The sequence below is a fragment of the Haliotis cracherodii genome, unplaced genomic scaffold, assembly GCF_022045235.1.
Source record: "Haliotis cracherodii isolate W230 unplaced genomic scaffold, xgHalCrac1.p SCAF_26, whole genome shotgun sequence".
Lineage (NCBI taxonomy): Eukaryota > Metazoa > Mollusca > Gastropoda > Lepetellida > Haliotidae > Haliotis > Haliotis cracherodii.
Window position 1 is genome coordinate 4,464,055 of NW_027266282.1, and position 18,386 is coordinate 4,482,440.

General features: G+C 37.3%; 1 protein-coding gene across 2 annotated transcripts in view; it reads right to left on the reverse strand.

Annotated features, from left to right (window-relative positions):
* Positions 1-17,941, reverse strand: part of LOC139473088 (serine/threonine-protein kinase N2-like) — an 83,811-nt gene extending 65,870 nt beyond the window's left edge. The window contains exon 1 of one of the 2 annotated variants that reach the window (XM_071255606.1): positions 17,694-17,941. In XM_071255606.1, the coding sequence (XP_071111707.1) occupies positions 17,694-17,726 (33 nt within the window). In that variant the 5' untranslated portion in view covers positions 17,727-17,941. The remainder of the gene's footprint in view (positions 1-17,693) is intronic. The other variant, XM_071255604.1, reaches the window with a different exon arrangement.
* Positions 17,942-18,386: the final 445 nt, after the last annotated feature.

The window sequence follows — 18,386 nt, forward strand, 5'->3', positions numbered from 1 at the left end:
ACTATCTCGTTACAGGTGATCGTGACTCTTAATTGTTTGGCCTGGCCATAGTTAACTTGACACAAAGCCAAAACTGGGATAAAAGAGGATTCTGACTTGTGAGATATCTGATTCTGTTAGTACTTGATATCGGTTACAGAACTACCATCGAGTCAGATGTCCATGTGGACATTAGATATGTTCACAGGATAGGGTGGAGGGTCGGGAAGTAAATATTCCGGTTTCGGGTTAGTTCATTTTCTAGGACATAGTCCAGTTACAGTCTCTCACACTGTGCCAAAACCTTTCGAGTCCACAAGCCCCAACATGGCTCTTAGCATCATGCTCAGTAGATTTTACTGTTAAAGAGAAAGAAATTTATTATCTGATGTTACTAGTCCTAACAGAATTTTACTAGACTCAGGCTTTGTAAAAGTGGCTAAAGTCACAGACTAATTGTCCAAGTGTCGTGATCATAATTTTCCAATTTAGTAGAGATACAGAAGGATGTTCTGTCAAAAGTTGGTAAAATCACAAAAACGTCATAACGCCATTAATCTCTAACAAATATATACGTGTATAATTTCATTTAATGTTCACATGGTAAACTCCCATGGTTCTTTCTAACCATACAAAGGGGGACAACTCTTACAAATGGCTGGCTTATCACACAAAGTCATGTATATGTCAGGAATATTACAGCCTGTTCACTGTAGCTTGTAGCACCAGACTAACCAGTGACAAATAACACTATTCATAATCAGCAGCCATTGTGACCACCGGATCAACGATTAAGTCATTTCATGGATCAAACTTCAGGAATATCAAACGGTTATCCAAATGGGACATAAACACACTTAGACTACAGATCATTTTCCTGCACAAACTGCCTCATGAGCCAATTTGGAAAAACATCAACTCAAGACATGGAGACATGGAGAGATCATGGAGAGATGTAGACATGGAGAGATCATGGAGACATGGAGAGATCATGGAGACATGGAGACATGGAGAGATCATGGAGAGATCATGGAGAGATGGAGAGATCATGGAGACATGGAGAGATCATGGAGAGATCATGGAGACATGGAGAGATCATGGAGACATGGAGACATGGAGAGATCATGGAGACATGGAGAGATCATGGAGACATGGAGACATGGAGAGATCATGGAGAGATCATGGAGACATGGAGAGATCATGGAGAGATCATGGAGACATGGAGAGATCATGGAGACATGGAGACATGGAGAGATCATGGAGACATGGAGAGATCATGGAGACATGGAGAGATCATGGAGACATGGAGACATGGAGAGATCATGGAGACATGGAGAGATCATGGAGAGATCATGGAGACATGGAGAGATCATGGAGACATGGAGACATGGAGAGATCATGGAGACATGGAGAGATCATGGAGACATGGAGAGATCATGGAGACATGGAGACATGGAGACATGGAGAGATCATGGAGACATGGAGAGATCATGGAGAGATCATGGAGACATGGAGAGATCATGGAGAGATCATGGAGAGATCATGGAGACATGGAGAGATCATGGAGAGATCATGGAGACATGGAGAGATCATGGAGACATGGAGTGCCCAGATGTTATAAAGCAGAAACAAAGAATGCCAGCTCTGGAATGTCATGATTTTATTAATTATTTTTCCTTAACACCACACTCGGCAATATTACAGATATATGTATATGACGGCAGCCTGTCAATAATCAAGACTGGACCAGACAATCCAGTAATTGACATCGTATCCCAATTGCGTACATCGATGTTCATGATGTCAATCACTGTTTTGTCTGGTCCAGTCTTGATTATTGACAGTCCGCGGTCGTACAGCTGGAATGTTGCTGAGTGTGGTGTTAAACAACTAACAACAAACGGAAGTCATGGGCTAACTGAAAACAGACACTTTCCATATCAGCAGCACCCTACTCGTCATTGAGACTATTAGAAACTGTTTGCAGGTGAATGTAAAATACATTGACATTTGCTGCAATATAAGATGCTCAAGATTGTACCCTACATTCCAATGTTGCTATCAGCATGATTTCTTTTGAAAATGATTTTGTAGTTGACCCACATGACCCCACTTGACCATCCAATTGAAAATCTTGCACATGAAAACATATAAAATCTTGAAGTTTCCGGGGCAAGGGAATTGTCTTAAGGACCAGCTAATTATGAGTGGTCACAAGTCCTTGAGTCCGGTGCATGAAATATCCAGCCTTCTTATGTTGATTATATTATCATTAACTGTAATAAAAACAAAATAGCAATAATATCCTGAAACAGTCAATAAAAACATGACATCCACTACATTAAATATGGCACTAAACATCTTGTATATTGATCAAACATTTTGATCATCAGTGCTTCAAAAGAACTAGAGTTGCCTCCCCTTCACAACCTGTCATAATTTTTCCACCACAAATTAATACTGATACAACTGTTTCAAAAATATTGCAAAACAATTTCAACTTGCAATACACCATGATACACTATGATAAGTCCAAGAACTCACAAAACAAATGTCAACAAGTTGTATATGACTAAGAATCTAGACATACACATTTCCAATATAACAAAGGTCAAACTTAATCCTTTATTAGTGAACCTGACATGTGTCATAACGACCAGATCATGAAATGCCATGTCTATTGCACTCAATGATATATGACTATGTCATGTACGACTCTCGACTCTCGTTGATTTCAAGAGCTGGCTCTTGACATGTATCAAGTATATTTCCCTTCCATTTATCATTTGCCCTGACCAGAATGACAGGCCATTGACATCAGCTACAGACAAAAGCCGTGTTTTACAAAAACTTGCAATGAAGGCCAACAACAAAAAGTATGTGTTTTCAATTTCAGTTTTTTCCCCAAAATGCATTTTTAATTATCATTTTTTAAAGATAATTTTAATATGTCAGTAAAAGTCTGCTTTAAAATGAGGAAAAAGACTTGTTTATTACCGAACTGGAACAAGTTTACGTAAGTGACATAAAATACAGAATATTTCAGGTTTCAAGTATAGTTAGGGTGCAACTTAAAAAAAATTCTTTTTTAAAAAGTTAAGGGTCAGTGCTTCAGGTTAGGTCTGTCGTGGAAACCAGAAACACATTTTTTAAGGGGGTCCTGAAAGCAAATGTTGCTTGAAATTCTGATAATGGTGGGCAAGCATTACAGAGTCAGAAACTGAAACTGAAGTTCCATCAAAGACCATAGTCGAAACTAAAATTCATAATGAGGCCATCTGCAAATTGTGCAGGAAACAATACACATACAATGGCAAGATAACTTAGACAGCTGCAAAGTGTCGATAATCACACACAGTCAAAGTTTTCCTTTCAAAATAGTCATTTTATGAAAGATATAACCATGATAACAATTCATGAATGAAAAATGATAAAAAAAAATATTTCAATTTGCCATGTTTTGGTGGTACAGTAAAACTAAAAGTCTTATTTTCAAGGCCTTTGATTTTTGAAAATGATTCTTTTTTTTTAAAAGACATGTAAAAAAACTGAAAGAAACTTGATACTTTTCTAGAGTGCATTCTGCTTATTTGCAACAAAACATAAAAATGTGGAAAGAATATAAGCTAAGCAAGTTTGTTGGAAGAATGTGATGTTTGTTCATATTTTCAGGCAACACAACATAGACAATGTCCCATCTGGAGCATGAACACAAAGACATCCTTGCCAAACCCACCAAACAACAGTCAAAATGATACGTCAATTGATCATCACATGAAAACAAACAAATAAAACAACAGTTACTCTATCATATGTCTTATCTGGTCAGGGAAGCATCTGAATTTGGAACACTGCCCAACTGAGAGCTCATGATCTATTGCTTTGACAAATTTATTTTCCAACACTACTCATTACTGGTGTATGCACATTTGAGCATCACTGAAATATGGTGCCTGGTCGATGTCGAGAGGTGCACCAAAGCATCAGCAAGAACAATAGTTCATAGTTGTCATGATTAACAAAGAAATTAGTTCTGTAACTGGAAGAAAATATTCAATTTGCAGCCTGAGTCTGGAAAATATTGTTTGGTCAACATGGTCAAGGATATTCAGCTAAGAAAGTCCCATTACCCTCATGATTACTAACACTAAAATCAATGGACAATGATGAAAAAGAGACCATTTCAAGACGCAAGAGCTTTTGGCATGGTAGTAGAAACCTTGGATTACACAGACACATTTTTCTTCTTGATATCTTCCACTGGAGGGATTTGAGGGGAGCGTGGACCTTTTCTGTTTCCGTGCCATACATAGTTAGCAGATAAGCAATTTGTAACAATTACCATAACAAGCTGAGATGAACATGATGATGAAAACTTCATCCGATATGGCACCGTGACAAAATTCTCATGCAACGAGTCAGAAAAGAAGATTAAATACTCTTTGTAAAGCAACTGAACAAAATTGCTGCCAATCTGTTTCTTTATCATGTTTATGGCTTTTCAAATCTAAACAGCCTCTTCTTTTCCAGGTTCAGAACTAATTGCAACAGTATTTCAGTCTGTGACTAATCCACATGTCAATTATAAACATCACTAAGCAATTATCACATGGCTTAAGTAGCATATAAACACAGACACAGACACAGACACACAGACACAGACACAGACACACGCACGCACGCACGCACACACGCACGCACACGCACGCACACACACACACACACACACACAATATTTCCAACAGCCATCATAACTGAGGTTGTCATTTTAACATGGCTGTGCACTGACCCTGCTACAGTGACATTAGATTTCGCGCTGTCAAAATCTATTGAGGAAACTGTAACTTTACAGGTGTCAAATAGTGTGAAGCTAATGCATAAATATACAGAGACCTACTGCTCCAGTTTCATGTGTGACTCAAAGAGAGGCACTTATAGTCAGTCATAGATTAAGTAACAACAGAAACCAAATGTTTGACCATACCAGGTTATCAGGTTATGCCAAAACCTTCTACAAGCCTTAGCTGTCCCACGCCCAGGAGTCCTGTATTACAGAGGTAAAATAGGATACGATACATATTACGATATGCACATTTACATCAAAACATATACATGATATAGAAACTTCTTAACAATAAATATTTCAGAGCACTCGTTTTGAGTAGTGCAGTTGAAACACTAACATAACAAAACATAATTACTTCACTCCCACTGTGATAAGATCTGTGTGACATTTGTACATATTATATTGGAAATGTAAGCCATTCTTGAGGATCCATGCGGATTCCGAGGTAGAATAAGTCCTTGTAACTGATGCTTGCTCATACTGTCGTCCACTGGCTTACTGGCCTTGGCTCAATTATTATTGACAAATGTCCTACCCCAATTGGGATACAAAGACATGCATCAATCAAGTCAGCGAGCCTGACCACCCTGTTTGTCAGTCACCTCTTACCACAAGCATAGTCGCCTTTTACAACAGCAAGGGTTGCTGAAGGCAGATTCTAACCTGGATCCTCACAGGTCAGCAACCTAGCAATAAAGCAGCAATAGAAACAAACAGTTTAGTCTACTAGTCTTTATAATGATAATATATATATAGCAAAACCCTTAATAATGCCAAATTTCTAGTCCCTATGATACCTTAACTGTTGGGTAGTTTGGCAAGGACTATAGGAATAGTCACAATTTCAAATGCTGTTCAGCATGTAGCTTTCTTGGAGATGGATAATATGAAACAATAAGATGCTGACTCCATAAATTCAGGTTCATTATTAGACACATGTACACACAAACATCACCAAGCTCAAATTATTGGCATTCTAGTTTCACTGGTACAGCTAGCTTCAAGCTCAGTTCAGTATAGGTGAATAAAGACAATCCGCTCATATCATGTTGGCAATGTGATTTCATAGAAGTCAGCAGAGTGGCTGTACTTACTGTTAAGCTACATTATCTATTCCAACTTTGGAGCACGATTCATGAACACAAGATTGCATCGCTTGACGTCGGGGCGACATAATTACTGTCCACTTGGTCAAAGTAGCTGTGGCCAGGAACATTTTGTTTTTTAGTGATGCTCAGCACCTTATACTTCCACTATGCTTGCACTACCATCGGACATAAGTGTGCATCCATATCCTCTATTTCAAACATTTGTGTGCAGGGCTTGCCATAGATCACAGGAAATGCAAAAACTCACGGACTTGACATATTCCAGTGAGAAACATAGTGGGTCTATGCACCTCTGGTCTTTTATGAAAACGAGAAGGGTCTAGTGTGAATAGATTATCCCTTTAGGAATACATTGCAGTTTCCCAGTCGAATGAGCAGATGTGTGTCTAGTTCCATCTGCATGTGATGTTATAAAATAGTTTAATAACAGCGTAAGTTTTAAATAGGCCAAGTCCTCACGGTTACATAATAAATACAAATGTTTCACTTCAGAGTTGATTTACAACAAGCATTAACAGTCTCTTAAATTGAAAGCCTCCTTTAATAAACATAACATATGTGCTTTAAAAGTCAAGCACTCAGCTCAAGAAATGAAAAGCCTCATCACTCATAGACATTACAGTAAACGATGACCTGTGAACAGTCATTAAATTGACAACCTCCTTTAATAAGTACAAACTTGTGCCCAAAAAGGTCAAGAATTGATGTCAAGAAATGAACCTCACCACTCACGTACATTGCAACAATGTTGATCACTGTTGATAGCCAATACTAGGGCTGGGATCATGCACCGACTGTGTGATCCGATACATATCATGATACCTTGCTCACGATCCGATACGCATCATGATATTTATCTGTGCATAAGCCACCTTTTTCATTGACAGAAAGGTCAAATACCTTGCACACTAGCGATCTACAGTTGGCAGTGTCAAGCATGGCACAATGGATGAAAATATTTATGTTTTCACTGCTCATTTTCACTTGTAATTAGTGTTTGGTGTAATATTTATTTAAGAATATGTTTAACATGTTTAAGGTAAGTATCGATACTTTTTACTTTGTGTGTGATTGTGATTGATACTTGTAATTTTGTATCGAAGTAACAAATGGCAATCCATCGATGCTCAGTGTATTGTCCCACCACTAGCCAATAACCATCACAAATAAACATCATCATCATCATCATGACCACAAACTAGTGGTGGGGCGATACACCAATGCATCTGTGGATCACGATTTTTTACTTCTCGATACAAGTATCAATCACAGTTGCACGCTCAGTAAAAAATATTGATTCTGACCTTAAATGTTTGATTTAATAATTGTTCCACTAAATACTAATCAGTAGTGAAAGTTTATATGGAAAACATACATATTTTCATTTGTTGTGCCATACTTCACCCTGCCAACTGTAAATCATCAGTGTCCCAGGTATTTGGCCATCCTCTCGATGAAAAAGATGGCTTACGCACCACTGACAAGCATGCTAAGAGCACATGCAAGTATCTTGATACATATCGGATCGTGAGTAAGGTATCGTGATACATATCGGATGGCACAGTTGGTGTATTGTCCGTGCCCTACCACAAACCATTATATTTATTTAACATTATGATTTACAAGAGTGCCACTTAGCCTGTATAGGCAATGGAAACTTCTCTCATTGGCTCTGACAAAAACCTGATGTACCATGAATGATCAAGACATGTAGACCCACATCACCCATGTATATTGCTATTACAGACGATGACCTGTGTGTGTGACACGTACTCACTTCCAGGTGTTGCCTATAGCTCATTAATCCAACATAGAGCATGGTTACAGCCACACAAAAGGCATCACAGTCACACAGGATGAAATTGACATTCTATGCTTGCTGTGACAGCAATGTTCAACAGGTAACGGAAGTGGCTATTGTCATAGACACATTGTGTTATTGACATATTCACTATTAGCAAGCCTCTGAACGCAATCCACTCTACATGTTTTCAGAGGAAACTTTCCCTGTATCAGGAGGTCCCTTTCAATTGTCTTAGCTATGTTTCAGATAGAGAGAAAATTATCATGAGGATCTTGTTAAACATGTTAAATTAATGCTGTGTACATGTACATAAATTGAGACGTTTTGACACTAAGACAATCCATCATGTCAATTACCTTGTTTCAGTTTTAAACACATCAAATGGATTGAGATTTTTCTCTACAGCTTTGATTGTTAAAAAACATGGAAGTTTTACATAAATAACTTTCTATTTCAACCTCAAAAGCTGAACAAATCATTCTTTCATTATAATTAACAACCACTATATTTGTATTAACACTTCAGGAGAGACAATAAAGACTTTAATTTTCTTACAAACAGGATCATAAGATGACAATTATTTGGAATAATTTGTTAAAATGCAGTCTGCAATTTTATCCACCAATCTGAACACAGCCCAAAAAATTATTCTCTCAACTGACATGATGAATATTTAGAAAATAAACATAAATAATAACCAACCCACGGACACTTAAAACATGCAAACTTTTCAAACTGACTTTCATTCTTTAATTTCAAACACTGATTGGGGAAGTCTAGGGGTCAACGAGTTCTTGCCATAACATTTTCATATAAGGTCTCTGAATCATACCACATGAACTGTCAGATTACTGCTGAAAAATACTCTGTATCAATTCTTGTTAAAGTATTACACCATAATTTGTATTAGATTAAATAAAAATGTTCTCTGCTATCCCTGAGAACAGAATAAGAATGGAATAGGGCGATTGTTGTATTAAATATATGGTCTTGAGTCTGTACAAGAGGCTAAATTAGTATAGGAAAATTCTGAATAAAGGATTTATACATAGTAAACAACAAACACTATGAAACAATGTCCAGTGGTTGCGTATACTGTATAAACACACCCACGGACTTCGAGTTTGTTGACATAACTTGCCTTAGTAAACATTGCCTTATCAAGCAGATCAGCATGAATACAAATACGCTCCACCATGTCCACAGCATACACAAGCTTATCACCTGACATGACTGATAGGATAATGCAAATAGGGGATATAGTCCCATATACATGATATAAGCATCTGTCTAAGTATTTCTTCCTGGTCAAAAATACATCAGTGCTCAACAATTTTTATCTAGCATTGAGCATGTTGAGTATTTACTGGTACATTATTACTAGCCCTTGAAAAGATCACCCGTTCAATAACATACAGCCGTATTTCACATTGTGTAATACCATTGTGTATGATTATGTACTGCAGGAACAAGTTCTACTAACAAATATTGAAAACTCCCAACATCCCTGGGCTTTTCCAATGGCATTGCATGTATAATGATAGATCAATGAGGAGTTTATGCACACTCGGCTGACGTCATATGGCATTGTTTTGTCAGTGGCTCATGCAAAACAAATTCCACAAATTATGTCAGGGAATTGTGATGTGATTGTAAACTTTGGGGTGCAGGGTCCCGTTCCACAAAGCGATCGTAGGGCAATGACAGTCATAAGTCTATGTTGAAGAATGGGACTTACGATGACTTTAGTGCTATGATAGCTTTGTGGAAAAGATGCCTTAATTCTAAGGTGGGCCGTTGTATGGTATCAAATTAATAAGTATCAACTTTGGACAAGTTTGAAGTATTAATTTGTTAAACTCAACTTCAGTAAGCTGTGGATTGCCTAGATGTCTGCAAATACACACACGACAGTAAACATGGTAAAACTTTTTAACTTATTTTATAAACAGCAAGTAATAAATAACATACTAAACGAGATCCGTGTGATACCATGTTTATGGATCTTGTGAATAGTTCTGGTATCTGACTCACTTCAGTTCTTCAGATATCAGAACTATTCACTTGTTTCATAAAATTGGCATTACAAGGGAGCTTGTCTAGTATTCTATATGTACTAACATTAACACACACATTGGGTATTGATATTTTGGGGGTACTATTTTATCCCCGGGGTCCAGTCTATTGGGTACTTATTAAACAGAGGTCTAGAAAAGCTTCATATTTGTTTGTTTGTTTGTTGTTTAACGCCGCACTCAGCAATATTCCAGCTGTATGGCATATTTGTGTAAAATGTGCCAAATAAAATCAACATTACAAGTAGTGGTGGGGCGATACACCGATGCATCGGTGGATCGCGGTATTTCTTTATTGTAATAAAGAAGTTGTTCATCCATAAATTCTTATCCTCCCTTACAAGTATTGTGATATGTATCGGATTGTGAGCAAGGTATCGTGATCCGTATTGGATTGCAAGATGGTGTATCATCCCAGCCCTTATTACAGATGGACAAGAGCTATTTCAAAACCCTTGTATAACAACACTGTTTATTACCTATATGTATCCTTTTCAGCTTGGATACCTGTATTTCTTTATAGATCCTTATTGGCAGGCATTACACATCCACGAACTCAGACAATAACGCATGAGAGAGTGAGTGAGTATGGTTTTACGCCGCTTTTAGCAATATTCCAGCAATATCTCGGCGGGGGACACCACAAATGGGCTTCACACATTGTACCCATGTCGGGAATCGAACCCGGGTCTTCAGCACAACAAGCAAACGCTTTAACCACTAGGCTACCTGACCGCCCCCACTAACGCATGAAAAAGACATTGCGTCTTACTTATCATGCTTATTGGAAATTAGACGGGTATATTGGTGTAGAGTTTATGTGACATGTTCCACACTTTGGGCGGCAAACAAATATAGAAAAAAAATTAATTAATTTTTATCTTGTTCATATGTCTGTATTCATGGTGTAAAAATACCAAATAGACTGGACTTAAGTAAATATAGACACACTGAATACCCAATGAAATCTATCAATACCCAATGTGAATGGTAACTTGTGAGTATATATTTAATGGCAAAAAATACTATCTGGAGCTATGCGTAAAGAAGAAACACAAACGTGAACAAAAACACACAAAAACAACTAACCTACCTTATTTGGTAATGGGAGGAAATAGGAAATATATTTTGAGTAGGTGGGGTGTGTGGGCTCAGATATAGCCATATATATTGCTATTGCTGTTCACAGCGGCTGATGAAATACTATTTGTGATATTCTTTGTGACGTTCATACAATTAAAGTAGAGAATACTTGTTTCATTAACTGATGTTTACACTTTACCAGGTTACATTCTTTGCATGCTTAGAAACCTTGTGCTACAACTGCAGTCTGAACCAATGATGTTTGAGTCTACTCGCCTGAACTTGGCACGCAGCATTTATAGTGCATCATGGTATATTTTAGAGTTTTCATCCAGGCTCTTATTAGCTTTCTTTTAATAGCTTAACTAAGCTTACTAGACCTAACGGAAGTTTACTAGACACAGACTTCAGAATAGTAGTTAAAGTCACAGAAGGCTTCTGTACCGCCTCATCAACAGTCTTACATCTGCCAAAGGCAACGGAGTTAACTCTGAATATAAAGGTCCAGTTTCCACCCTTGCTAAACTAGACTGGAAATCCCAGTCAAGCTCGGAAAGGGTGGGAACTGGACTGGACTGGGATTTCCAGCCCAGTTTAGCATGAATAGAAGCATATTCCCCAAGTCAAAGGCATTAACTGTCCATAAAAGTCCAGTTTCCACGATTGCCGAATTAGGCTTGAATTTCCAGGCTTGATCATGTTGATTGTAGCAGCTATTACGAGTTATGTCCCTTCTATGTCCTTCCTATTGACAAAATCAGATACCATCTATCATATCACTTGCATTTGCTTCAAACAAAATGGCGGTGCCCTGTCAAAACGATCTGATCGAAAATCAAGATCTATATTGTAATAAAATGGGTCTTACCCCGCGAAGTGCATCAAATCACTTCAGCACCTTGATTAAAAACATGAAAAGATTTTTAAATTATCTGTCAACGCCCAGTAGACAGTTCACATGCTTTGCAAAACCTGCAGTCAATCGAAATCTGCACATTAGAAATCTATGTTGTTTACGAACCGGACATCTAGTTCATTTCACGATTTTGATTTGACTATGCATAGAGTCACTAATTCAGCCAAAAAATAACTCCGGAATTCCAGCCTAGATCAGCAAGGGTGGTTACTGGACTTTTTATAGACAGTTAACACCTATGCCTCGTGAAGATTGGGTGGAAACTAAGCTTTAATGGTCAGTTAACTCCCTTGGCTCAGGAAGATGTAATCTTGAACAGTTAAAAAAGAATGGAAAGACATGCATGTTTCTTAATTGTCCCTATTCAGGATATTGGACAACAAATAGTGCATAACCTGCACATCAAGACACAATTCAACCCCTATAGGTCACACTGCCCAAATGTACCAGGAAAATTTTTCTCCAGCCTTAAGTGAAACTGACACTGAATACGCCAGACATCGCTGTATCTTCACAGTTCCCTGCAATCAATCATCATTTTCTTCTCATGTATTTATACTCCCTGCATCAGATGAAAGAGAACTTATCTACATGGCAAGTGCTCAAGACCAACTGGTAAGCAGGCTCCGTACCTTCACTTACATCATGTTCATGTACAAAGATTTAGGAGGAACTTTTTCTGCCTCTGCGTGTGAAGTGAGCAATATGAAAATTGTTTGAGGATTAGAGCGAATTACATTTCTGTTTGAATATTTGTGAAGAGGTTGTCTCTCGTGTGTGTTAATAGTTGATGAATGATGCGTAATAATAGTTTGAATATTAGAGCGAATTACACTGATGCAAGTATATTTGTAAATAGTGATGTTTTAATGATAGATAATAACCGATGAGTGCTCGCTTAGGCCATCGAGACTACACAAAAACAGACGTAGATATTAAGATAAAAAGATTGATAGTCAGAATTATGGTTGATTATCGATATGAAAATTGTGCCATCGATATCTCACATAAACTATTGGGATGAAATAAAGTATACATTTACCGAAATGGAGTTCTTATTGTCAATCATGTCAATACCTAAAGATGGAAACTCAAATGTTCACAAAGTAATCCATTAATAAACGTTTACCACTCACTCAAATATGTTCATTTCGTTTGGATTTTTTGCGTAATTGCTCAGTCACTTCACCAATTATTATTGATAACTGATTGAAACTCAGGTATGAAGGCCTGTAAATAATCAAGACAATTTTATCTAGTGAGTAATAATCCATGCCGTGACACCCAATCAACCATTGAGCCTGACCACCTGATCCATTAGACACCTCTCATGACCAGCAATGGGCGTTGGGGACACCTGACTGTACCCTTGTTCGAAGTGTGTCAATTCACTTGAGCACTTTGATTCAAAACATGAAAAGATTTGCAAAATATGTTGCCACCTAGTTGATGGTACACATGCTTTGCAAATCCTGCGATCGACTGAAATCTGCAAGCCAGTCAACATGGTGTTTACGAACCGGATGTTGACATCGTTACGAGATTTTTATTTGACTATGCATAGAGTCATTAATTCAGCCAAAAAATAACACTGAAATTCCAGCCTAGTTCAGCAAGGGTGGAAACTGGACTTTAATAGGCAGTTAACCTTGCCTTGAGAAGATAGTGATGGCCATGACGATGAGTTTTGCTAATTTCTATCCATGCAATAATAGTAACTTATAATTGATATCATAACTGATATGCTTAATGTGTGAGCATGGGCACATGTAACCATGGTGAGTGAATATCCCCAAGCATGTTCAGCGACAACCTCGTACAGGTTGTTTCACAACATACATTGCCGTAGTCTGAGTCAGTACATATTCCAGCTGCATATCATGGTGGCTGTAAAATAATGTCTGATACCACAATCAACAATCTATGTCAAGAAGACGCATTATCTGCCCTGTCACACGCTATGTTTGTTTGTTGTTTAACACCACACTCACCATTATTCCAGCAATATGATGGGGGTCTGTAAATAATCGAGTCTGGACCAGACAATCCTGTGATTGACATAATGAACTGCATTGATCTACACAATTGGGATACGATGACAGGCATCAACCAAGTCAGTGAGGATGACCAGACGATCCTGTTAGCATGGTTAGTTGCCTCTTACGACAAGCATGGGTTGCTGAAGATCAATTGTAACCCACACTGTCACGGGTCCACACACCATGTAACACCAGATTGTCATCTATGTTAGACCCAGGAGCCAACTATGATGACAATCTGGTGTTAAATAGTGGCACACCTTATGTAGCACCAGATTGTCATTAGAGTTGGCACTTGGGTCTAGCTTTGAGTGCAGGGAACCATTTCCACAAATATTTCCAATTTAGACCAATTTAGCAAAATCAAGGGTCTTTACGATATAAACTTTTCCCCAATGAAGACTGAAAATAGAATACCTAGACATTCTCAAACAACAGTTAGATTTTTCATAATGCTATCAGATATATTTTCAGTGCCCAAAACGTGAATGCTAGTTTTACTCCTTTACTTTCCTATGACACAAATCATATATTTTGTGAAGCTTAACAGGAAGTTGCAAAACTCTTTCCTGCTCTGCTCAGAGTGAAAAAAGAAACATGTCAACAACATGATAGTCACTATGATGATCCAGTGGCCATCTATATCTGTCAAACAAATACTACTTGAGTATGCATTTGCATGCAGAACAGCCTGCCATTAGAATTTTGTTTGTTGTTTTACGCAGCACTTCGCAAAATTCCACCTGAATGGCAGCGGTCTGTAAATAATCGAGTCAGGACCAAACAATCAGGGATTGACATCATGAGCATCAATCTAAGCAATTGGGATACAATGGCATACATCAACCAAATTCCTGAACCTGACCACCCGATCCCATTAGTCACCTCTTACAACATTAGAAAGACAAAGGCAGTCTGTTGAGTTCCAATGCTCAAATCTAGCAGTCACAATGCCTCATAATAAACTTGAAACCCTAGTATCTCGTAAAAGTTTGCTTGGTCTTCTTCAGTCAGCCAAAATGTCCACATTCAGGGCTGCAGATAATTTTTCAGCATCAGTACTGTATTATTCCAATATAGTAGTACTGGCAAAAGTTAAAAGTACACTCCGAGTACTGAATGGAATTTAATGGATTAATCTTGTATTTCATTTTAGATATCCACTGCTCCTCTCGTGCAAACAGTTCAGGAATGAATAATACTTTTTTCGTTGTACATGTAAGACTATTGTATAATGTGCACCCCTTCTAGGGTATCACTAAACACGATGATCTACTGTTTAAATTGTATTTCCAGTTCCACTAGGCATTGTTTTATATTGATGAGATTACGATTACCATGTGTATTTTCTCGTAAAGTGAGCCCGAAGCAGCTATCAGCTGTACACATGTTTTATCACATCAATAAATGTAAACAGTATTGAATGCAATTTCTAAGAAAAACATTAAAATAGGTTACAAACATATGTCCAGTTATACAGTGATCTCTTTTTGCAACCAGACTGTGTTATTACATGATTAATTTGCGTACTTCAGGATGGATTTGTTGACATGGTATTTTTGGTGTTACATGCTCACAGTAATTCTTTGCGTTGGGGACAAAAACATCACAACTGTGTTTTGGGGAAAAAGTGCACACTATACTCAAGAAAATACGCTGCTTGAAATCAGAATATATATTTTGGGAAACATGTCTGTAAACGAATGTTAGACTGTACATGTATATGCTGTGATGCGTATCTGATACGTTTTCTAAACCCCCACCCCCGTATCGTGCATATTTTCGTTCGTACATACACTGATACAGCCTTTACCTGGAGCCTTGACATTGATTTTTAAGTCAACTGAAAATTATGTCAAACTCAGAGGTTTTTAGCACCGATTGCAAAGGGTTTTCAGAGCGAGATAGTTTAATGCTGCTCTGAAAAGCATTTCTGGAAGTCAGCTCACTTTTAGTGATGCAGGTAACATGACATAAATGGTGAAACCCACAACCCAGGCATGGTGAGAAAATGGAAGAATCGTAGAATTCTACCATGAATTTGGAAAATACTTGATTTTGATTGTCAATAAGAAGTGTCAAATCACAATAAACCCCCTCTTATTGAAACAGCCAAATTGACGGCAACATCACTGCAGACTTGGCAGAAGCTGATATTTTTAGAATAGTACTTCTTTTACAATCGTTGTGGGTAGGCATATTTAAGAATATATGTACAATTATAGGCTAGTACAAAATGCAAGGTTGCGGATTTCATCAATCATCAAGGCTATGTGGCGATACATTTCATGCAGAATAGGAATCTACAAAGAGAATGTACTTCAAGTTTTGAGGACAACAGTTACCTTGCTATTTGGTGCTTTTCCATATACGACTGTGACTTCATATTTTTTGTATCACAATGAGTGATATGACATCATAACAGTGACATGCATTGTTGAACGAAATCTTTGCAAGGCTTGCTTAGTAAGTAAAGAGCACCATATTTTGTTTAAAGGCTGTTGTTAGTGATTCCATAAATTCAGATTGACAACCCACTCAACAAAGTTTCAATTACTGATATCATTATGATAAAAAATGTCACCCTCAAATTGAGTGTTGCACAGTATTAACCAATAACAGTATCAGATTCACAATGCAGCCAGACACCACTCTTGTCTGTGACAACAAACACAAAGTGATTGCAAACAATGTCAACTGACAACTTCTCTTTTTCCTATATGATATAATAATTTCACAAAAAGAGTGTCCATTTCATATTTAGCGTGTTTAGAAAAATCGTCCACTTAATGAAAATGGTCACATAATCTCACAGAAGCATTTGTTGCCTGACTTTTCTGTGTCTGGCTCTTTGGGTTAACATGGTTAAAGGCCATAGATATCAATTCTCAAAGCTGAAAGGGAAAATTATCTAGATCTGGTAAGTATAACTATAAAAGTCATAATTATGCTATTGAGATAGTCATGAGAGCTGTTCAAATGTTGATTTGCAACTAATGATGCATTGATGGGTTGTCTACAGAATAAATTCTGTGAACGAACCCATTCATATGAAATACCTAATCTAAACTAGATGTTTACTTCTTGAAACATGTACAACAATATTATATTGCGCCAAAAATATTTGAAGGGTGCATGTATGGTAGACACTTATGCCTCATCTTGGCAGTGAATCCTGTAGGGAAAAATGACATGAGGATAATTTCATGATTTTTGGATAGGACATTCGTCTACATCTTTACTAAATTTGAAAAAAAAACATTAGGACATTTGGACAACAATCTATAAACTTTGTCGTAGAAAATGAACCAACCTGAAACACAGGTTTGCTCTTGACATTCTCTTTTTAATGCACAGAAAATGCGATCTGATATTGAAAATACAACAAAGTTCCATCGACTTAAAAGACAAGATAAACAACACACAGTGTTCTCTGACGTCAACAGAGAAAAACATACGTTATTCTGTGCAGTGTCAAGAGAGGTTTATGGCCTAACTAGAGACAATGTTTAGACTAATTGGTGATATTCATTGTCTCCCTGTACACAGCATGAAGTTGGTTTTAACCCATTCATGACTAATGGAATGTGTGTTTGTCATTTCAACAACAAAAAAATATATAAGTGTTGAACATTTTTAAATTTGAGATTTTAAATATGTCGTGTGTCAACATTTCAAGTTCATAAACATTCGGCTTTAGAAAGCTATAGGTACCTACCATGAAGAGATCGAACCATGTCAATGGCCCCTTTACTTCTGCAAAACACTGTCGTCTCACAGTGAAAATATTTATGACAAATATTTCAAAATTAACAAATAACAACAATATTAAAGACATTTACCATGTAGTAGGAGGTGCCACTGTCAGCCGCCATGTTGGATATGAGAGCCGCACTTCGCTCTCAAAAAGCCGGATAAAAGGTATTTATTCTGAATTTCAGTCCAATTCCAAAGGACAGACACTTAGTACATCCGATATTGGTACTTCTTGGGATTCTACTTTTACCGATTAAGATTAAATTTCCTTGATATGACAACTTTTTGTCACCTTTTCAAGCGACAGTTTCTTCTCAAGTAAGCTGACATTAACACGGTCATGTGCTTGATATTATCCAATCAGACTGAGCGTAACATATGCCTCTCACAAGTGCTTGAAGCGCATTACCAGATCATTGATTGGCTATCGAAGACTTCATCAGTTGAAACATACAAAAAGTGATGCATACCGTCGAAAGACAAAAAAAACACACAGAAAAGTAAAAATATCATTAAAAGATTCCAGTATTTTTTTACGAATGGTTATTTGTGTCATCTTCTTAATGGCAATTGGCGGACGTGCTCGTGCAAGTAAAATTGTGGTATTGTTTATTTGTTGTTTAACGCCGCACTCAGAAATATTCCAGCATAAAAATGTGTTTATATGTATTTAACACTAAGTCTAATGATATCAATATAGGTAAACTAATGTTATCTGGCAGAGCATGTAAGATGTGCTAATATCATCAGAATTAAAAGTATATAAATATATGAGGAAT